We start from the raw sequence: 24,424 nt of genomic DNA on the forward strand, positions 1-24,424 counted from the left end.
CTTTTTTTTGTTCATTAGTAAGGCAATCTGTTTCTATTGGCCAAAAGCAAGCGCTGCTGAGCAATTAAAAATTAGAGCCTTGGTCATTTCTCTAAAAGACTTGGTTAACTTCAGAGTGTGTATACATGACGGGTGTGATCATCACGTATCGCCCTCAGCAGGAGGGCTGTTGGCTTGTAAGATGTGAACAGTCACCGACTCAAACAGACTGCTGAACACAGAGATGACTGCCATCACTTCGAGAGTCTGTTTTGCTTTATAACAACAACAGAAGGGAAATAATTGTCCACTCAGTGCCATTTAATGTTATTGCTTTCAAATAAAGTTGCGAATGTTAAAAAATGCACTAGTCACAAGTGACGCAGATCGATCCGAAGCTCTCTGAAGAGACCCTGTTATTGCCAAGCAGGGTTTCAGGAGTAATGAATAATGTTGAGTGTTACTAACAGCAAATACTTCATAAAACTAACACCATCCTCTGTTGCTGAGGGGAGCAACAGAGCACACAGTAATAAAAGGAAAGACTCGACCCCTACCCTCTAGCTGATGGATTTGTGTGTGTTAATACACAATTAAGAAATGCACACTTAAGTACACTACGTCGGGAAATGGTTACACAAAAAGATATGAAGTGAAACAGTAAACGAAACACTCACAGTTCCTGGATGATGAAGTATTCTTTGCGGGTCTCGAATGTGTCTATCAGCTGAAGGATGTTTGGATGGTTGACCCTGGAAAAGCAGGAAGGAGTAAGTGAACATACAAGAATGAAGCTTCACACATGCATTTGTAGGATGCTAAACATTCTCTTGCTTTTAAATAGCTCTATCTACCAACAACATAAAGGGAATATCTTTTTTAGCTGGATAGATACTTTAAAAACAGTGCTGAAGAAGTTACAAACACCTGGGCTTACATTATTAACAATGGTAATTGCATGGATTGTGTGACTGGAATTATGAACAGAAATGTAAAATAACAAATCAGTCTTTCAATCTCCCTTTCTCTCTGCATCATACATCCATCTGTCCACAGACCAACTGCTTACAATTTCAGGATCATGATTTCGTTCTTGGCAGCTTTGCGGACTTTCCTTCCGTCTTTCTTGAGGAATTTCTTGCAGACAAACACCTTGTCTGTCTGTCTGTCTTTAGCCAGGCACAGCTCGCAGAACTCCTTCCTACACAAGAAGGAAAAATAGAAAGACAGATAGTCAGAGAAAGGTAGAATTGATCACATCTTAGAATAATGCCAAAGAGAGGCACAGCATAATAGGGAGACAAAGTACACTGAATGTTTTTGTGAAATACAGGGAAAGAATTTAATTGGGTGGAGAGAGTCATTGACTAGAATAAAGGGTCATGAATAACACATCTTAAATGGGTCTTTCGCCGTTATGTGCTGGGCATCATCTGTTTTTTAGCCTTGGGGCATGCAGTGCTTCAGCTAAATGGATTTTGTGAAGCTGTGCGATGCAAAACTAAACTGCAACATTACACATTTAATGTTTTATGCTCAATAAACACAGTGAAGTCAGAGAAGATTCGAATGGGGCGCTTTCTTCCCTCTCTTTTTTATTTAATGTAGATTATTTATGAAAAGTCCTATACATTCAAGTATTTCAAAATGTAAACATAATTTTTACAGCAAATGTGTGAACTTCATTGATGTGTGTATGTTTGTGTCTGTCTGTGTGTGTTATATAAAAGATGAACAGAAATCTCAGAGGCCAGATGCTGATGTTGCCATATGGCCTCTTACACTGATTGGTGTGTGTGTGTGTGTGTGTGTGTGTGTGTGTGTGTGTGTGTGTGTGTGTGTGTGTGTGTGTGTGTGTGTGTGTGTGTGTGTGTGTGTGTGTGTGTCTTTAATGTGTCAAGGATAGGTGTTCATGAGAAGTAAACTTTCAGTATTCGGTCAGTCAAGCGGCAATGGTTTTCACAGCGCTTTGAAAATATGTCAAAAAATATTTTTTTTAGGCATGACACAGAATATTTAAACAGAATAAATTACAGTGTTTCACGATCTGTCATGATCAAAAAATATATGGACAATTGGCTGGCTAAAATTTGAATAAATGTGACTGTTACACACTAGCCTCATGCTTTACCTTCTGTCATTCCTTCAGTGAAATGTTTGATATGCCAAACCAAATCTGCAGGGAAAATGATCCAATTTGAAATAATTCATGAAGGGAATAAAGACCATTAGGGAATACTGGAATGTGTCCATGAATTCTACATGGGAGAGATGGGGGGAAAGGCAACAGAGGAGTGTTATGGTACTCACGCTCGAAGGACCTGTCCAATCTCATATTTGTCCGTGACATCAGACAGGCTATTGTAATTCCGCCCATCTCGCAGGGCAAGGCACCCAAATGGCATGACGGCATTCACCTAAAAAAATAAAAGACATTTCAATCATTGCACTATAAAGGGGTAAGTTAAGCATTAATTATGTGGTTACACCTTTAGGTAACAGACAGATAAAGGGAATGCAGAAAGCAGCATGGACAAGGATGTAAACGGGGAAAAGAGGTACTGATGAAACATTATGAAAGCCTCCAGTGGTTGAAGTCAGAGGCACCAAGGGAGTGTCCTTACTATTAGCCTTGAGAATATGCAGTATATTGGAAAAGCACAGATACAGCCAAGTCCATTTCTCAACGAATCGGGATACTAACGCTTCTGGCAGCCTGGGTGCGTGCCAGCCTTGTCAACAGATACTAAGCTACCCACTAAGCTTCTCTCTACTCTGCTAAAGTCTGCAGATTCTATGCAACGTCTGTCAAGTTCAAGTTAAACTTTATTTATAAAAGGGCAGTGTCCCTGTATCCCTACAGCAGCTGGCTTCCTTTGCAATCACTGGTGCCCTGAGTAACATTGAGAGCGCTGGCTTTTAATGACAGAAAAATTAGATTTTTGTTTGTCGTCTGTGTGTGGGTGGGTGGGTGTTTGGATTTCTCTTTTGATCTAGATCAGTAGTTCATGACCTTTTAAATTTGCTGTGAATTACTTTGAGTTCCTCTTTTAACCTTACTGTAACTGTCGCTGTGAGCATTGAGCCGGAAAGATTGCACTACTGAACAACAGCATACATTCCAATGACCACGTAGAGTATATATAACCTGTACATACAGTATGTACTTTTCCAACGTATCTCTCTTATTATGTCCGTCCTAAAATAGCTTGTGACCCCACAGGAGGTCCCAAACGCCCAGGTAGCAAATCAAGGATCTAGATAGTGAATCAGCAATCGATATACCATCTCACCACAGTCCTCAGGCAATCCTCACCCACATCCTTTAACACTCCATCTGCTAAGAGACAGATTCCCTGGAAGCTTCGGCCATCTATATTCAGGGTCCTCCTCCTCCCCTATACCTGACAAAACCAATTCCCATCATTATGTTCTAATGTTTCTCCTGACTTTCCCTTAAATGGAGATTGTTTTCTCATGTCTCTTAGGGGCTTCGGACAATGTCAAGACACATTTATGGAATTGACTTATTCAGGAAATATGTGACAGGATAGGAGGGGGAGCTGTGGTTAATGGTAGTGATGGTAGAGACTTCAGGATGGTTGTGTGTGTGTAAGTGAGGGAAAGAAATGGAGAAAGAAAGGCAATGGAAAAATTGGGATTGTGATCCGAGCATTAAGTAGCAGGAGACAATAGAAATTCTCAAAGGTAATGACTTTTTCGCTGGTGCTAATTTAGGATTAAGGAGCGAATATCATTGATGTAGAAATCCTCCCTTTCTCTTTCATCTTTGTGTGTGTAAAGCATCGCCATAGTAGAAGATAGGGCCAGAGGTGCCTGTGATCTATGGTGGAGGCGGGGCTGGAGAGTACTGTGTAATCCCACTGCTGGCCCTAATCTCTAATCTGTACCCCTAATCCAGAGCGTGGATGCATGTGTGTGTGTCTGAGCAAAGAGCAAAGGTTGATGTGGATATGTCACATGTGCAGATATGAGTTGGAGCAGAAGGGTGTGTGTCTTTGTGTTCATGTGTGTCCATATGTGCATCCTTGTGTGAGCGTAATGCTCCAGTGAAACTGAGGGGGAATTTAGCGATGGATTGAAAAAGCCTAGTTGCGCCAGAAGATTATGTAAGCACAACAACATTCCCATGGTTAGGGCCAGGGTGGTGAAGGTGATGCTGGCGTGATGTGAATGGAGCGCGTCCATCTCTGTAGGAACAACATGTCCCCATTGAAATTAAGAACCGCCAAGCAACAAATGTCAGCAAAGGAGCTTGCCAATCACTTTCTGAGATGCTAATTTTGGAGCACTGTTGGTTTACACTGCTTTTTGCTTGCTCTAAAAAAGAAAATCTCCCTATTGGCCACCATATTCTCTCTCACTCTATAGAAATTCTCTCTGATTGTGTTAGAGCATCATCACATTCCCAATTATTATTATTAGGAAATACTGCAAAACTATTTGAGTGCATATTTTAAATATATACCCAGGAATCAATGTTCTTGAAAAAATGTCCTCTGGGGTCAGAATGGGTCCAACTTTAGTAGAAACTTAAAAGGATGATTGTACCTTTTCAATATGTATTCCCTGGAGGATTGAAGGGTAGCTGTTCTCAGAATATTGGCTAGCTGTTTGTGATTTGATGTGGAGCTAGCCAATTTATGATCTAGCCTTTTATTTTGATATGTTTTTTCTTCTTTTGTGCCACTGCATGGTGATTGTTTCTTGCCCTAAAAACTGAAATGCCTTAAAAACACCATACCTGCAGAATACTCAGTCAGTACGAACATTGAAGTTAACACAGAGTAGGAGGGAATATGGGAAAATATGAGAAGAAAGGAGGTGAGAAGGTAAGAGAGAAAAAGACAAGAGATGAAGAAAGAAATGAGAAACGATAGGAACAGAAAGGCAACAAAATACTGTGACTAAGTGAAAAGGATAGAGAAAAGACTGTACATGAGAACAAAGTGTAAAAGTCCAGAGGCAGATAGAGAGTACCTCTCCACCTCACAGCTTCACAACTATGTGAGTGTGAATGTTTGCACAGGTGAATCTGTCTGTATGCGCAGGTGGGTGAATGTGTAGGTGTGTGCCAACAGGCTATGTTTGATAATGTGGAGTGTGACCCATTTTTATCAGGGTTTAAGGGCTGTCCCCAAAGTCAGAAAGCATTTCAAAGTACGCTAAATGGGAAACCTGTCCACAAAACAAATATGCACACTTTCTAAATATCTGCTATGGAAGTAGCTCAATATCAGAGATAAAATGAAAGCATTGGAATGCAATGCAACATTCCCACCATACTCAGACTGCTGATCTCTCAGCAGCAGGGGCAGATTTGAATGACTAAAACTGAGCTGTGACATTTCACTGCAGTAATTATTAAAGTGTTCAAATAATTTCTGTAGCTATACATACAAACTTATCCGCACATACTATACATGGCTTGCGAAATTGAGGGAACATCCAGTGTCATGTTTGTTATGTTGTTTCGTTCATACTTGTAACTATCTGATCAGGTCATTTAACTGTAGTTTTATTATTTTTCTGAAATTATGAATTATCTCCAAATAGTAAATGTGCCATTTTTACAGATTTGTCAAAATAGTGAACTTGATCATCCAAGAACGTATACATGTTCTTAATCAAACCATGCAATTGTTGACAGTTCACTCGTTTTACAATTTGCATATACCTTTGAACTGCTCAGCCATTAACACACAGGCACACACAGGCTTAGGTGTGAAGGCACACCAAGGCATCACACGTTATCTTCAGCCTCAAATTGCTTGTGCAAGTCTCTGTGCATAAGTGTGTCTTCGTGCTTTTTCACAAGTGTTGTGTGTAGGCTCCAGCAAGGCTAACAAAAATGAATCAAAAGGAATAGAATCTCTTTATATCAGCTCAGAGGGGAAGTGTTTCAGAGGTTCTCAGTGTCAAGGTTATTCTAAGAAAATCTGCTATTTACTGGCACTCTTCTCTTTCCTATTAAGCGTGTGCTCAGTCCAACTGCAGGGGGAAAAAGGAATGAGAAAAGTAGAAGCAGTCTATTACAGAGGCGCCATGTGTGACAAGCTGCCGTTTGTAGTTTGGCTTGTAATGCGCCTCTACAGTAAACTGAGAATAATTGAAAATGTATGTTAAGTAAATATTTCAGCAACTGCTGCCCACAGTCTTTATATTTTATCATTCAAGTGCTTGGGTGTGTCCTCATCACTCAGTGTCATGCAGATGCCCAGCAATACTAAACAACATCACAAACATTATCAGCATCCCCACCATACAAATCCTGATATCTGCACGACGCGATTAAGTGATGTCGCTAGGGATGCATATCGTTGACTTTTTTACGATACCGATACCACTGAACGATACCGATACTCAACCGATACATATCGTGATACTTTGAAAATGTATCATCCCACAATTACTCCAATGAAGCGCTTTACGATATAGTTAACATGTCAAATGAATATTAAATTCAATTGTGGGACTTCTTGGACCTTTTAGTACTGAACAAACAATGAAAGATACATACAAAATATGAAGAAAACCGATTATGGAATATCTTTTATAACACCCGCCATCAGGTGTGCCGCGTGAATAGTACATCTTGTCAATGCAAACAGACCGTTATAGCACCGTTATAATGAATGTTAAACCTGAGATTCTAGAGAACAAATACATAATAGAATAAAGGTCATGAGATCTCGGCATTGCACAAACAAACAAATCTCATCTTTAAAATCAACATTTACCTTCACTGGTGAGAGAAAACAAATCCCATCACAGTTCATATGTGGGATTGAACAAACAATGAAAAATACATAAAATATGAAGAAAAACGATTATGCAATCTAATTTATAACACCCGCCATCACGGGCCACGGATTCACTTAAAAAAAAAAAAAAAAAAATATATATATATATATATATTTTTTAAAGTATCGAAACCGGATCTGATTTCGGTACGGTATACCGTAGCCACCAGTAACCGGTATTTCGGTAATACCGGATACCGGTATGCATCCCTAGATGTCGCATCAGTTTTGTTGAGAGGTGACACAGATTTACGGTCCGATAAGATGAACAACAGGCTGTGTGTGAGTGTGTGTTCATAAAATATATATAACAAGCATGTCAATGTTCGCCTCAGGAAAATAGTTGGAGTAGCAGAGGGTCTGTTGCTGACCTCATGTTACTTACGCCTGTGTAAACAAGAGATGACAGGCACACAAGCACACACGTTTCACCACAAGCACACACACACACACACACAAATACTAGCGATGTACACCACACGTGTACATCTTAACGTGTATGTTAGGCACATACATGATCAGTGCATGTCACTATACGTCAGTCCTTATGTGACTGAGAAGCATACTGAATATATACGTGTCTCATTAGTGTTTGACATGTCACCCCATCTTAACAGCAGGAGCATGGGCACAGGTGTGTATACCACAAAAATAACGTGTTCATCCTTTCAATTTCACTTCCTCTTTGTTTTTGCCTGCTTTCTCTCTTCCTGCTTTTCCTTTTTCTTCTTTTCACTGCCTTTATGTGGTTTTTATCTCATTGTTTGCTTTCACCCATTCCTGTTTTAGTAGAGCTCAGATGAGAAAGGTTTAATCATGGCAATTCCTCACCGAGGTGGCGGATACGAACATCAGGGGTTATGACTGATGTGGCAACCCCTGATGTTCTAACTGTTACACTAATGGGAAAAATAGAGAGGAAGATTGTGGACTTGTCTGCCTTTACCGCACCTTACAAGCACTAATCCTACTCCACTAGCCCCTTGGTGTATGTTTCGTGTGAGCAAGAAAATGAAATAAACACATTTAAGAGGCACTTGCACATGTACAACACTTGCAGTTTAATGAACGGTATTTTCTGTCTCCAAAAAGCCCTCATATGGGTAATTAAGCCCAACATTACAATCAGGTTTTAATAAGATTTGCAATGATGATTACCACATATTTGGTCTCAGCTTTGAAAAACATTGATGTGTTTCTTGTGTGTGTCTTTATGTGTGCATAACAAGACATGACAGTTGCAGCCTGTTCTGTATTGATCAATCAATACCATGCATGATTTACTTGACTTAACCCAGAAAGAAAACATGGCCAAAACTGACTTTATACCCAGCATAGTGCTTACGGTTTAAATTCCCTAGAGGAATTTCTAATAAGATTGACAACCTTGTTTAAGAATTGCACTGGGTGTAATTAGGAGATAATTACACAATAAATATTCTAGATGCAGCTAACACTAAATATTGTCATTAATGTTGGCCTACAAAACGTATTTCCGTTAAGATATAATGTTATTAAACTGTTGATCATTCCTTCCAAGCTCATTGGCTGCGTTCACAAGTGTGTTCGATATTGAGTGGAGCACGCAGCAGCCCGAGCTTGGTCCCAGGCCTGATCAGGAAGCTGTGGAGTGAAAGTGGGACAAATAAAAGGGTTTGGAGGACGCGACAGAGTACACAGGAGGGAAGAACTGAGCCAGAGGCAAAGGAGAAGCATATGAAGTGCCAATTATTATTGGAATTACTGTGCTTGTTAAAATCGAGTGTACTACAGGACACGAGTGAAATAAAGGATGAATGGATAATTATTCTTAATACACACTGACACACAGTCACAAATGTATAATCAACAGACTTAAGTGTGTGTATAACACATAATGGCTGATATTTGTGTGTGTTCGAGACCCATACCCATACTTTTGCGTATTCTACTGAGTTCCAAGCATGGGGTCTTCTTCAAGCTTGTTATAAACACTAATTCCCTTATTTTATTGCTCATAGAACGGCTCTCATTTAAGGTTTGTGTGTGTGTGTGTGTGTGTGTGTGTGTGTGTGTGTGTGTGTGTGTGTGTGTGACTGGAAGGCATTCACAAGGAGTGAAACAGGCTTAATAAGGAAATGCTCAAATGACAATTCATAACATCTGCCCAGAAAAAGAAAGTGAGAGAAACCCATTTCCAAATGCAGACACATGTGCAATATACCAAGATCTTGCCACACACACACACACACACAAATCATGCACACACTGCACGCAATGTAAAATTCATGTATTTCTAAACTGTCAGAAATACTTCCTTCCACACCTCGCTGTTCCCCCTGTGTGTCCTCTGTTTCCTGTCCCCTCATTAGGAGAGTGGATCTGTGCAGGTCTTGCAAAGTAAGTGTGTCCCCAGGGAGAAGGGCCACATAGGGCCTTTTTTTGTTGTTTTTGACAGAAGTCTGCGTATGTGTGTATGCGTGTATGTTGCTTACGAAGATGATGGAATTTCTGGCTGACAGTTTTGCACTTTCTGACACCAGAATAGCCAGAGGCAAGACCAGGAGGCACAGACAATGCATGTTTAACACACACTGAATGATGGCTGGTGTGTGTGTCTATGTGCAGATAAGTAAAAAAAAACATTCATACATATAGAGTCTCGCAAAAAAAGAGGCAGGAACAAGCCTCTCTGGGTTTTGTGAAATCCAAAAAAATAAATAAAATCAGAGCTCCATGACAGCGAGCAAGACAGTGAGTGATGGGGAGGTGAGTGCAGGATCATTAGCGGGAATACATTTACACATTGAGAGAATTTACAGAAATGTGACTGTACAAAAGCATGAGTCTGCTCTCTGTCTCTCCTTACAATCACTTGAACTGTCTGGTCTGTCTTACACTTTCTATCCTGTGCAGTAAAAACAATCTGTGTTCACAGACACAACATATTGCCGTTAACACGTATTTTATATTGTAACAAAACCTGAAAATCTCTTAATCTCTTAACCACTGACCTTATTTAAAGCATTTAACCACAAACACGTTAAAAAAATTGTTGACTTCGAGATGAGGGAATGTAAACTAACTAATCCCTGGGTTTAGGATTCATACTTGCGCCACAATCTATTTAACAGCTGTTTGCTTTGACCAGTGGCAAAAATGCTCCAGGTTGACTTAACTATAAAAACACTTGTGTTCACCACTGAGGTGTGAATGGAACAAAATTAACACCTGTGCAGTGTAATGCCATCCAACAACAATCTGCAAAATATCCCCCCTCTAATGTTCAGTTTTTTAAAATACTGAGTCAAAGACTGGATGTTTTGAGTCCATCATTAAAGTATATAGCTAAGATGTGCTATAAAAGGTGTACATTTACCTATATCAAATTGAAAGTTAAGAGAGAGCGGATTTACAATCTACCGGTAGGGCTATCGTATTGTATTGTACAAGATTGTAAAGCTGTTACATTCATTTAATCCACATCCCTGCAGTGGTTCTCAAACTTTTTCTGTCAGGCCCCCCCTTTGGAGAAAAAAGTAAGTTGGGCCCCCCCCAACACAAATAGTCAGGCTCAGTGGCGGCGCCAGATATTTATTTTGGGGTGCTGTGGGGTAGCTTGACGTTTCATAGAGGGTGCTCAAACATTTAGGGTTTCCCATTAATGTACCGGTCGCTACAGTGGAATGTTCTACTGCAACACTCCCCACGCAAATACACAGTGTGACAGTTACAATGAAGGCTCGAGGCATATAGGTGTAAGCAGGGGTAAAGTGCTATTTTTATAGGTGGTGTGTGTCAGATAGGGGGGTCCGGGGGCATGCTCCCCCAGGAAGATTTATTTTTAAATATTGAAGTTAAAAGCATCAATCTGGTGCACTTTGAGAGCAAAATGAAGAGATCTATGGATATATCTCTCAACACCCATATGAAACAGAATTGTAAGCAGATTTACTTTTTCTTTATGGATGTTTTACAAATCACTCCCCTTTTAAACTTTATAATTTTTTTACTGTCATATAGTATTTCATACCTGTTTTTCATTTATTCTCTTATTTTTTTATAACTATAATGATCATATAAACGTGTGCCTCGGAAATAATTGTTTACATTAATGGTGACCAAAACGTTTGAGACCCACTGAGATAACTTAGACCAGGGATCACCAACTACATTTGTCCAAGGGCCAAAATGTATCCAATAGACACTATCGCGGGCCAGCGATTTTTATATAGTCCACAATGCTAGTGGAGCACGCTCAGGTACTGCGGACCGCATAAAGCTTAGCAGACTCTTCACGCTAACGAAGGATCACTTCTAGGCAGGGTTGGGAGGGTTACTTTGTAAATGTAATCAGTTACTGAATACTGAATACATGCTCTGAAAGTAATCAGAATACAGTTACAGTTACGTATTCAGATTACTTTTAGAATACTTTTGGAATACTTCTTTCCATAACAGATGGGTATGTTTTGGTGAACAGGAGACACGTATTTTACTGTTTTAATGGCTTATCAAAAACTCAAACACAACATCTTGGTGTCATTCTGGACAGCTCTCATCTGCACCCCACATAAAAAACATCACCCAGACTGCATTCTTTGTACTGTCTTAAAACCTTTCCTTGGAATATGTTATGAATTGTAAGGTGTCCTTGGGTGCTTTGAAAGGCGCCCCTAAATAGAATGAATTATCATTATTATTTATTATCTGAAACGATGTAATCACTTTTAAAACTTTTTCCAGTCACTTGCCCCAGACATTCAGCAGCCCATTCACTTTGATTTGATCCCGTTATGAAATGTCATAATTTCGACAATAAATAAATGCTACATAAACGTTATCTTGCACATTTTATCGAACCATCTCCGTTTCTAACTTTCAATATATTTTAAAAGAGATCTCTCTCTCTCATCTGCGTGCGGGGGCGGGGCCTCATAGACACGCTGCATCTCTCTCTCGCTCACAGACATGCTGCAGCGCTGTGCAGTGTGCACACAGTTCTGCCGGTAATGAATATTACATTTTGTGAGGAAACTTTTCCACCAATAATTCCAATAAGTATTCCAAAATGTATTCACTTCAGGTTTACGAAAGTAACTGTAATCAGATTACTTGTTTTTCAAATGTAACGCCAGCTGAATACAGTTAGCCTACTTGATTTTTGTATTCTGATTACGTAACGCCGTTACATGTATTCCGTTACAACCTATGGTTACAACCCAACCCTGCTTCTAGGCTACTGTCCCGCAGTTCCTGCCTCTCTGTTGGACTCTGTCGCAGCGGGGCTACTGCTGTGGTGCGGAGCGCACAAAGCAGACTCTTCACAACGAAGGATCACTTCTTCTTCAAGGCAGGGAAGGTTTCCCAGTATGCAGTCTACTGTCCCGCAGCTGCTGCCTCTGTTGGACTCTGGTACTGCACCTTACTCCCGAGACGTTGTAAAAAAAAAAAATGGGTGGGGGGCGAACGCAGTAACCACTCCGCCAACGCCACAACGTCACCCCCGTCGTGCGGGCCGGATGAGAATGTCTGGCGGGCCGGATGTGTCCCGCGGGCCGCCAGTCATTCTGATTTAGGCCCATTCCCAAACCGCCCCCTACACCCTACCCCTCCGTTTGCGTGTTCATGCGGAGGGTCCGCCATATTGAAGACTGTTCCAAAGCAACGAGTGTGGAGGGGGAGTTGGCTATCAAGCCCTCAAACAGCGAGTCTGCAGCATGGATGTATAATAAGAACTGGATACAACGTGGGAGGCGGGGCCTCATTCATTCCTATGAGAGTTGCTCATTAGCGCATGATGATAAAATGCCCCAACTTTTGAGAGAGTGAAACGTCACAGATTACCCGGCATGCCTAACCCCCTAATCCCACCAGGAGCGTCTGCGTTGCGGCGTTTTTAGCGATCGCGGCCACTCTAGTCAATGGGTGCTATTCCACCAGACCCGCTGCGCCGCGGCTCGAAGCGTCCCAGAAGCTCCTCGCCGCAAGACATTTCTAAAATATAGGATGAATCCTATTTTTGACGCGGCGCAGCGGGTCTGGTGGAATACTACGAGGCTGCACACACGACGCTCCGCTTCCGCAACGTTTTGAAACGCGCCTGGTGGGTTATGACGCAGGAGGAGGTCGCAGCCGCTGCGCAGACGCTTCCGATGGGATCAGGGGGTAAGAAGTACCCGTATGTGCGCTCATAGCGCATGCGCAACTTTAACCAAAATGCTCGTTCACATCAAGCACGTCAATTTGCGTACACGTAACAGCACCGCGCGTTCATGACAGCATGGTAATGGATTGTTATTATGATGGATTTGATATTAACGAGGCGGCAGTTAGCAGCTAGCTAGTAATTATGCTAATGTACACAGGGGCGGCGCTTCCTACAGGCGATACAGGTGGTTGCCTAGAGCCAAAAATTGCACCAAAAAAAAAGAAATATCTGCAACCATTATTCTTACATAAAAAAAAATTCTAACATAAGGGGAAATAAGACAAAAATCTAAAACGGTCGGTCGGTCTAAGAGCCTCGGCTTTAGGTGTTCACAGTCAGAACATGCTAGAGCGCTGTGCATTTATGGGTATCGGTCAAGTGTTTATAAAATTGAGCGTTGAGGAAAGAAAGACTAACGTTAGAGAACTATGAAGAGGCAAAAACCATCCGAGGCGCAGTATAAAAACAGAAGAAAAGAAGAAAAAGAGAAACGTGCCAAGGTGAAAGGTATGCAATTTTGATTGTATTGTCAACATTAGCGAATGGATCATGTAATCTTGCTAGTTAGCCAAGCCAACGTTAGCTAGCCAGCGTTTGTTATTGCCATTCAGTCGAAACTGTCATAAGGCTATTTTCGTTGTGTCATGAAATAGAAATATTAGTAATAATAACAATGTTAGTTTTGGTGTAGCGAGCTAGCCAGTGTGGTGGAATGTTAGTTAGTTGGTAACGTTAGCTAACGTTAAGTTTACCTCAGAAAGCACATTGACTATCCGAGTCAAACATTTGCCAAATTCAACCATGTCATAATGTGTGCTAACGTTAGCTAACTAGCTCAGTGGTTCTCAACTCCAGTCCTGTTGAATGTTTTAGTTCCAACCCAGAACTAACACACCTGGTTCAACTGTTCTAATAACATAGGCATAGCTCTTGATTAGTTCAATCAGACCTGTCAGGCTGTCCAAATGCTTACTAACTAAATAATAGCTACATTTAACAAATGGAAATTATTCAATGTTGATAATACACATTTTGTTATATCATTTTAGATTCACTTTTAAAATATCTGGGACCACCTGCTGCATCAGTTGACAAGGAACAAAAGCGGCTGAAGTCAACAAAGAGGCACTTCTCATATGAGTCTCCTGATGAGCCATTGAGGGATGCCTTGCAAAATCTGGAGGTAACCTTCCTTAACGTGGTGGTGGATGCTGCAGTGTCAGCACAAAAGGAGAGGTTTACCACTCTTAAACATGTGCAAGACAAGTTTGGCATTCTGTACTTCCCAGACCTGCCACACCAAGAGCTGATGAAGCAAGCAGAGGCAGTTGCACACACCTTAAGCCATGGAGGGAAATCGGATTTGTATGGGAAGGAGCTGGCTCAGGAGTTGGAAAATGTACCTGACTTGCCATCAAAGAGCATGACAACTCTTGAGTTGTTGAAATTCATACACACAAAGCAGCTCACCGAAATATATCCCAACTTGTGTATTGCTCTGCGGATCAGTGCAACGCTACCAGTAACAGTAGCTTCAGCCGAGAGGAGTTTTTCCAAATTAAAACTCTTGAAAACATACCTGAGGTCAACCATGGCTCAAGAACACCTCAGTGGTCTGGCTGTAATCAGTATTAACCATGAGGTTGGTGGTCAGATTTCACATGATGATGTGATTGATGACTTTGTAGCGAGGAAGTCCAGAAGGATTGCACTGTAAATGGAAACCAGTAGGAGCTAATATGTAGGCTAACCTTGTGTGATGAGTGGAATGTAAATAGTTCTTAATTTTTATTTATTTGTTTGTTTATTTAGCATATTATATATTGATTATTTGACATGTGTAACATATTTTACATTTCTTCTTAATTTTCTTTGAAAGCAAATTTGCACATTCTTTTATTGTTTGTTATTGTTATTATTATTGTTTGTTAGCTAAGTTGTTTGTTTTAATTCTTTAGTGTGCACTTTACATTTATTCTTAGCTCTTGTTCTTGCTTGTAATAAATAAAGGTGCAGTACTTTACTGTATAACTGTTAAGATGTTTTGATATTTTTTTGGGGGGGGGGCGCAGTGGTGAAGCTCGCCTAGAGCACCAAATGTGCTAGGTCCGCCCCTGAATGTACACATCAATCGTTATGTACTTATATTACGCTGTAACAGGTTCTAGTGATATCCAACAGAGCTTCATTTAGCATGAAAGAATGATTGCACTGTATATATATATATATATACAGTGCAATAAGCTTCTTAGTGCAATAATAAGCTACAGGGACGTTAATCTAACGTCGGTAATATTAACTTTATTTAATACAACATTTACGGTACAAGATTTACATCATACAGCCCATGTAGTATAATATTTTACAAATGATGAATTACAGCAAACAAACAATATATCCATTATTACAGCTCCGGGATGGCAGTAAGGCGATATGGGTCCGTTCTTATTGTGCATCCATGGGTAAAGGTACAACTCATGTAGTGCTGAACATGTAACATGAACGTGCCGGGCGGCGCAGTCCCGTGGGTTAGATGCGCGTTCATAATGCAGAGGGAAATAACTCTCAGAATAACGTTATTAGCACATTTTTACAACTTGAGGAACGAATGTTTAAGGGCTATACAAACGTTCATACTGGGTTGTTTATTTAGTTTAAAAAAAATTATCCAACGATTTACAGACCACTCTTTCCCAATGTAAGTCAATGGGAAAAAGTGTTTCCGGGCCTGGCAACCAAACGGAAGTGTAGTACCGCCGTTTGGGCACCACGAATATTTTCCGGCGCACTTCCTGGGGGCTTGGTCTGCAGCGGTGCTGACTTGAGACCGGTCTCTACCTGACCGGAGTCACGCTGTGTGTGTCCGTCAGGAAACACGCTGTTTACAAGTAGTTCCAGCAAACATACACTGATAAATTGCGATGTTAACAACCTCATGATAACCTCATATGTTTTAACTTAGGATCATACCTGTGTTTAGTATAGAAAAAGGTAAATGTGTGCATTTTATTATAATGTTGTGTATATTTACAGACCGTTGCAAAAACTAAGCTTATAAACATCAGGTTTAAAACTAAAAGAGCTTTGAAACACAATGAAAGATGTTTGGAGTTTTATTTGAGTTATTCATTTAAACTTTTTGTCTAAGAGATGCTTATTTGAAACCGTTGTTACATACAGTTACGGCATTTCCTGTTTCTGCCGGAGAGAGGGGAGGCCGTCCCAAAGCTTGCTGCTGTATTTACTCCCTCCATCTGACAGGAGGGAGCCTCGTTGAGCTGCGAGTGTGGCTGCAGACGGAGTTCACTCCGTCACGGAGGGGTAGGGTCGAGGGAGTGGTTTGGGATTGGGCCTTAGACTAAAGTTAACTATCTAAACACTCAGAGAGTCCTTTAGTTCACTGAGCCTCTCAGTCTGACAGGAGAGGACTCTCCTCCACTTTGTTGTTGAAAAAACTCTTTATATCCGTTAGCGTAGCTCGCTAGCACTAGAAGCTAACAACGCACGCACACAAAATGGCTCGTTACACACACACACACAGCCACTTAGGGGCCCCCTAGCAAACATTTTTTTTAAAAAGATCTCAGTACACCGTCGCCGTGATAAGTATGTTTAATTAATTTTGTTAATATGCCTAGATTGCCTACTCTCAAAGTCATGTATTATATTATTGAGATGGACAGCCAGAGAGAATAAATAAAAAACAGTTATGAAATACTTTATGATAAAACAAGAATACAGTTTAAGTGATTTGTAAAATATCCATAAAGAAAAATCTGCTTACAGTTCTGTTTCATATGGGTGTTGAGAGAGGTATCCATAGATCTCTTCATTTTGCTCTCAAAGTGCACCAAATTGATGCTTTTAACTTCAATATTTAAAAAATAAATCTTCCCGGGGGAGCATGCCCCCGGACCCCCCATAGAGGAGGTGAGGACCCCTTTAGAGGAGGTTGGGTCCACGGTGTTTACATGCTTATTTATACAATATGTGTGCTTATGCTAACATCATAAGACAAAAGTTGGTTCCGTGTTGTGTGTAGTGAGAACGCGCTAGAGTGAGGGGGGCCCCCAAGCCAAAACTCGCTTAGGGCCCCCAAAAGTCTTGGGCCGGCCCTGGTAATAGTACTGTATATACTAATAAAGGGCTGGCTTATCTAAAACCAGTTGATTAGCACTTGAAATGTTTTAGCTCTATGAAACCTGATGTACTTATATGATTCTGTTTTCTTCAAGTTTGTATTTTGTTGGTCGAACGCACTTATTGTTGGAAGTCGCTTTGGATAAAAGCGTCAGCTAAATGCAATGTATCATATTGTTTTCGAATCAATAATTTTTCAAATTATGATTTTTTCTTCTTTTTAAATCTCTCTTTTTTTTAATAACCATTTTCCCCCCTGGTCTCCCTGTCATGCCTCTGTGCCCCCTTGCGCTCTCCGTGGAGCAAGGACATACTGCCAGGGCACAACAGTGCATTTAATGAAATTTAAAATCAATACGTCCCATTATTTGAAAGCTTGCATCACGCCCAGTGTGTCATAGCACATATTTCTGTGTTTTGGTGAATGATTCTCTCACTGCTTGTGCTGCCTCTTGAAGGAGTCAGTTTTCTGTTTGAGGTGTTGGCCTTGTCTTTTCATCTGTGTTAACAATAATGTTGTTTTTAAATTAAAAACACAGATTGTTCTCTTTATTTTAGCTTTCTATCAAAAACCAAGCTGGCATTTTCTATCCCGGGAAATACAAATTCTTAAAATACTCTCCCATTTCAGTTTTGTTGATTTGCTATAGCTGGACTTGCTCTACAATGAGGACGGGGAAAAAGGTTTTTGAAAATGCTGATATGTACTTGTTAGCTTGTCATCCTTACATGAGCCATAGCATGCTCGCTCACAAACGCTGTTAAGGAGCAACCTTACTGTTGCCTGCTCTGATCTGTGACTTAGTCAGTTAGTATGTCAGTTTATGTTTCGGTTGTGAGACAAATGTAATTAAAACATTGTGAACGATCGCAACCCAGGAACTATTTTTATCCCTACTATTTACACAAGAGGTAGTGTTTTTGTCTATCAATCCCAAATCAGATTGAGAACATAGAGAGAAATAGAAAGGAACTTTACTCAACTACAACTAAGCTGAGTGTTGGAATACAATAAAGACAATGCTTACCCTTAAAGGTGGGGTAGGTAAGTTGGAGAAACCGGCTCGAGATACACTTTTTGTTATATTCCATGGAATGCTCTTAACGTCCCGATAGCAATGAATATCTTAAGTGCTTTGACAAAAAATCCATACAAAAATGTCCTCTGTGGAAGCCGTAGTACTGTAAAAAGCAAGACCAATCATCTGAGCCGGCCTGGCTAAAATAACTGGATGGCCTACCTGCCTGTCAGCCTTCCATCTGTGCACAAACTTATCTCCTGCCCTCATTGGTCATGTGCGCGTTAGTGTGTGTTGGAGGAAGGGCTCTGTAAGGAAGTGGCAGATTTTTTCCGGTTGTGTATTTTAAAATTCTAGCGCACTCGAGCTGGTTTCTCCAAAATGACATACCCCACCTTTAATCATTATGAACCTAAATTGCACATTTAAGTTTAAGGAAAACTATGCCACATCTCTGAATGGTTAAAATTAATTGTTGTACAAACAACATTTACGAGTAAGAGAAAAAAACACAAAATATATATTTCGTGCTTCACCCATGCTTGCAGGTTGTGAAAAATAGACTTAATGCGAAAATTTGTGGTGCAGAATAAATTGTCTTGTCAGGCAGACACGACCATGTCGCACATGGCTCACGTGTCAAACATAAAAATAGTGAATAACAAGACTCCTGTCAGCGCAGACACACGAGCACCTCGCAGAGTGCAACGTAAACAACCTGAACAGACAGAAGGACAGTGTGAAGAAGGGAGCGTCGCTAATGTGCGTGACACTCTCTACTTTTGGATGCTGGAGATATACTTGTGTATATCAAATACACACACACCGACACTGTTCATTCTTTTTGTCAACACAACCAGACATTAATGCACACAAACACACATTTACATGTTCATGTGTCTAGCCACTGATTTGCTTGCTGGACTTCCTTGTTTGTTTCTGGGGAATCAAATATACTGCATCCATCTTCTTTCCCAGTATTTGTTTGTGTGTGTGTGTGTGTGTGTGTGTGTGTGTGTGTTTGTGTTTGTGTGTGTCTTCTCATTGATCACGACTGCATTAATTCAATCCTTTTGTGGCCAAACATGGCCTTTAGACACACCGCATAGAGTGCCTCTTAAAAACAAAAAAAAACAGACTTCAATTGAGAGGCTTAATTCACACCTCAGTTTGCACAAACACATACACACACACGCACACACACACACACACGCACACACACACGCACACACACATCAACAGAAAAAGGAGTGAAACAAGGGAGGGATGCGCAAATGTATACACAATCTAACAAACAGACATACGTTCTCAGTCTCATCTGTCATATAACCCTGTAGCAGTGACTGTCAGCTCATCATCAACAAAGAAAACTCAACCATCTTCACTTTTACTCCATTCCTCCACTTTCACCTCACAATAAACCTCCCTCTCTCTAGCTCATTTTACATCTACACTGACTGAGATTACATTGCATTTAGCTGACGCTTTTATCCAAAGCGACTTACAATAAGTACATTGGACCAGGAAGACACAACAGATGCTAGATGAGGATCATAAAGCTCCAAAGTAAAATGTCCCAAAGTTAGCTTGTCCTTCAACACACCTCTCTGATTAACAGTTGTGAACAGATGCTTATTGACTGCAATAAGGCGAACTTCAGTCAATTAAAAACTTCAACAGAACAGAATTGCACCATTGACCGCAACTTTAAAAAAACAAAAAAAAAACATGATTTGAGCTGCATCCTAGTGACTCTCTTTTTTGTGTTTTATAAAACAGTTAGCACAGATGGTCAGGTGTTTCGGTGACATGCGTTTTCCCCTACTACTACTACTACCTGTTGCACATGCATAAGCCTGTAAATGTGCACGTGAACTCAAACTTTTCTCAGTTGACCTGACTGAATAACTGGTCAAATAGAATGGCCGACAGTGCTTTGCATAATACATTATCATTAAATGTTAAGAACAATCACTAATTCAACTCTGCCCTATTCTAGAAATGTATTCTCTCCAGATTGAGTTGAGTTTAGTGTTCATAAGCCTTGTTCTTTTTTCATATATGTATAATTTGGCTGCTCATTTGATCCTTTACATGAGTTGCCTTCCAGTGTCAGGGGAATAAGTGACAGCTCTGCCATTTGAGGTTTTAGTCAGTTTGTGGAAGGTGCATTTCTTTCCCCATGTCACATCTGCAGTGATCTGAACCCTGAAGGCACACAAACGCACACACACAAAAAGGGAAGCATAAGCATAACAGAGACTAAGTACACAGCTGTTTCCATTACACACGTAGATGCTACATATAGAAAAGCTGGCAGTAAAAGTCACATCAGATGACTTTAGATGCTGGTCCGCTGTTGCACAGGGTGGAAAGCAACAAAAGCACACCTCAATTTTTACTAGAGGCTTTTAGAAAGATAATCATAATATGCACATACTGTGAAATTGAACTACAAATCTGCACTTGCGCCACTGCACGTGTGCATATGTGATGTGAGATGAGAACAAGCCTGCTCAAGCACGAGTCTGGAGATGAAAATGAGGTCAGTGGCTCTCGTGGGAAAGTTAGAGGGGTAGAGACGGAGAGAGAGAAGGTTAAGACAAAAGAAGAAAGACGAACATGAAAAAGAACTAAGTATCAGTGAGGAAGAGGATGATGATGAAAGAATGGCTGTCGGGCATGATTCGGCTTGAGCATGTGAGCAGCACGTAATCACACACAGATGGAGCCTCCCCACACACATGCACAAACACACACGGGTCAGAGAATTACTTTCTAAACATCGTTTTGCACTAGCGGTCCACTCATGTCTGCGCCCTATCAAGGATTTCCAATTTCAAAACCCTTCATCCAGAAAGCAATGGCTAAATTCTATCTGTCGCAGAAAGAAATGCATGACGAGTGAGGAGTGGAGCTTTAACTTCAATCTGAGGTGAGAAGACCCTAAAAGATGATATTACAACTCAGGGGGATTGCATGGAAACAGCTTTGAAATCTGTGTTGAGGAAATATCTGGGTCCTGATTTCACAAAATGAATACGTAACAATACCGAAAACTTTTGTCATTGTCGTCACCTTTTTGTCTTTCTTTTCCTAAGGGCAGACAAAAGCATGTAAGCCAATATTATAAAAACTTTAAATTAGAGATGTCTCGATCACCTTTTTTTGCTCCCGATCCAATTCCGATCATATGATTTTGACAATCTACCGATACCGATTTTTCCCGATCCGATCTTGATGCAATGCATTAAGAGAAAATAACGGCTGGTCATCCAACGCGATGAATTCAGCTACCTTGGCTGTTATTTTTTTGTCTTTTTCACTGTTCTGGGGCAGTTTCTCTTTCCTTTTAAAAGTCTCTGAAAGTGTCGGTTGTTTCAGTGCCGTTACCTGAGTGGCCGTTGTGTACTCGTCGTGTTGTTGTTGGTGTTTGTTTCTCAGGTGGCGTATTAGATTGGTCGTGTTGAACGTAGCTCTGTTCTTTCCACCACGCGGAACCTCCGCCTTGCAAACATTGCATCTGGCTGTTACACTGCCTTCGCTTTCAATTTTATAATACTTCCAAACTGCTGACATTTTCTCTGTCCAGACTCCCGAGTCACCAGCTGAACGTAGCCTCTCGTTAGCTTACTGCTACTATTAGACACTGCGCCCACTCTGTTGCCAGCTTTGAGAGAAATAACCAGGTCTGAAAACAAGCCCAAAAGAAGCAACACATGATGTTGTGTCATTTTAAACCAAAACTAAGGCCTCAGGATGACTTTAAGACGTGAACATGGTCATTTTTGTTTTGTAACATTAAATGAAATAATTTTAAAAAGAAAGAAAGAAATATATATATATTCCCGATCCCCGATTTTTTTCTCCCGATTCCGATCTTTTGAAAATCACGTGATCGAATCCGATCCCCGATCACGTGATCGGATCTGGACATCTCTACTTTAAATGCAATGCAGTCATTATAGACTGTATGTAATTTAGCTGTATTTATCTTTACATATACTGATGGTTTGTTTAAACTCTGGGCCATTGATGTGGTTATTTATTCAATTTGTCTGTTTTTGTGAGTTAAGTTCCACATACCATAATAAATCATTGTGCAGGATTTATGTCTGTGCATGTGTTACATCACAGTAACAAAACAACCTCCAAGCATAAGTATTACATATGAATGCAGATCATCCTGTCAAGATGTGGAGGTGGTACATTCTGATTTCACATCAGAATAATAACTAAGGTATCGGTGCTGCCTGGTGGATAACCTCCAGATATAGTCTGCATCTCTGATCACTCTCAAATGTTCAGGAGCAGTAATTGTAAACTCTAGTAGCCCGAGGCACACTCCGAGCTGTTGTGTAGTTGCTTCAAACTTTGAAATGCCAACCAGGTCATCTAATGAGACATCACACGTCTCCAATTAAATTGTATTCCCAAATATAAAACGTCTGACTTGTGTGAATGTCATTGCAATCACAGAAAGACAATGAATGGGAAGGAGAAGAAGGGAAATGTTCGCCCAGTCATTGATGTTCTGTGGCTGGATTAGAGCCTCAGAGGCATTGGAAAAAACACACAGAGAGAAAGCTTTGACTAACAATGATGATTAAAAGAAGAATCTTATTTTCGAGACCAAAGCATATTATCCAAACTGTGGGGGCTGAAAACACACACACACACACACACACACACACACACACACACACACACACACACACACACACACACACACACACACACACACACACACACACACACACACACACACACACACACACACACACACACACACACACACACACACACACACACACTAGGAAATAGACTACTGCATACCACAAATGATTCATAGATGAATACAATTCCCACGCATTTTCCATTGATGTGCTGACTCTTTTAACATTAGCACATCTGACAAGTTAAATGTAAAAATGGCTAAGGACAACCTGTCTGGTGATAAATACGCTGCAGTTTATATAGTGGTGAACTTTGCCGCCATAAGTAACCTGTGTTTACAAATAAAGAGGAAGCAGTAGGTGTGTTTGAATGTGAGAGCGAGTTAGCATAGCAAGTACAAATGGATAGTGAGCTACAGACAAAGAGGACCATTCAGAAGGATAACATTGACAAAAAGATGGAAGAATGAAAGACAAGCAAGGAAGAGGACAGATGTGAAGACAGTGAGGGAATGAAAGTGAGAACATTTCTATGAGAAAGTCAGCATGTGAATGTGTGTATGGGAAAAATGCTATTGTGAAATATTCAGTATGATGGAAGAATTATAGAAGATAAATCCCTTCCCTGGAGGGAGAAAAGGGAGGAAAGAGAAGGGAGGAGGAGCAGAGAAGAGGAGGAGAAAGGAGCGGTGATTGAAGTTTTGGATAAGAATCATAAGGATGGAGATCATTTCAACAGAGAGGTGTCTGCTGTGAAGCTTTGTGTAGGAATGTCAGGCCCCTCTATTTTTAAACAGTGTGTGGGTATACTGCTCACACCTTATAGCATCCAGTACACCTGTGGAGCTGACTGGAGGTGAGCGTGTGTACAATGTTCTCCTGGCGTACAGTTTTAGCACAAGAGTCTCTGTTTTATCAAAGGCTGGAATGGAAATGTTCTTTTCTCTATGGGTCAAAAGTGCACGTGTAACTAAAGTTCATGATTCTAAGGAGCTGGTGTCTTGAATGCCTCTAAGGATACATTTTGTTTTATTGATTGCAGGTCCTAAATGTAAGTAATGGCTGTCTGTTTGAGGGAGGATGCTGAGGAGGAGGGAGTGAAGAACGGGACTTAGACATCTAGCTGTTGGACTAACAGTCAAACTTAGATAAGAGGCTATACACACAAAGAAATGAAATGTCAAATGTACTTACTCTAGTCATGTCAACCGGTTGCACGAAACTAGGCTAAGTAAATGGAAAAAAGACAAGTTATCTTACAGTTATATTGTATTTGCTTAACGCAGTTATGTTGAATTTACATACAATTTGCATTGATTTACCTAACACTGTCATGTTGTATTAACTTAACACAAAAAGAGTTCCATTTATGTTGAAGGATTTTGTTTATTGCACTTTATAACTTAATCCAAGTGGCTCTATCAATAGGGTTGTCACTTTCTTTCTGACTGGAATTTCTCAGCAACCATTTGATGGATTGGCTTAACATTTTGTACAGATACTTATGGCTATCCTATCGCCTCAAACATTCACTATGACATGTACATTACCACTCTTAAGGGAAATATATAACAACATTTTACACATCTTTAGTCG

The 24,424-nt window shown here is 40.5% G+C and overlaps 1 protein-coding gene across 2 annotated transcripts in view; it reads right to left on the minus strand.

Moving 5' to 3' along the window:
• The window catches only part of camkvl (CaM kinase-like vesicle-associated, like), a 31,835-nt gene extending 7,784 nt beyond the window's left edge, over window positions 1–24,051 (minus strand). Inside the window, exons 1-4 of one of the 2 annotated variants that reach the window (XM_034216045.1) lie at window positions 24,023–24,051; window positions 2,290–2,396; window positions 1,049–1,180; window positions 657–731 (exon numbers count right to left, since the gene is read on the minus strand). In XM_034216045.1, coding sequence (XP_034071936.1) covers window positions 657–731; window positions 1,049–1,180; window positions 2,290–2,396; window positions 24,023–24,031 — 323 coding nt within the window. In that variant the 5' untranslated portion in view covers window positions 24,032–24,051. Of the gene's footprint in view, window positions 1–656; window positions 732–1,048; window positions 1,181–2,110; window positions 2,137–2,289; window positions 2,397–24,022 lie in introns of those variants that run through there. The other variant, XM_034216046.1, reaches the window with a different exon arrangement.
• Window positions 24,052–24,424: the final 373 nt, after the last annotated feature.

This window comes from Gymnodraco acuticeps, unplaced genomic scaffold (assembly GCF_902827175.1).
Source record: "Gymnodraco acuticeps unplaced genomic scaffold, fGymAcu1.1, whole genome shotgun sequence".
NCBI classification, from domain to species: Eukaryota; Metazoa; Chordata; class Actinopteri; order Perciformes; family Bathydraconidae; genus Gymnodraco; species Gymnodraco acuticeps.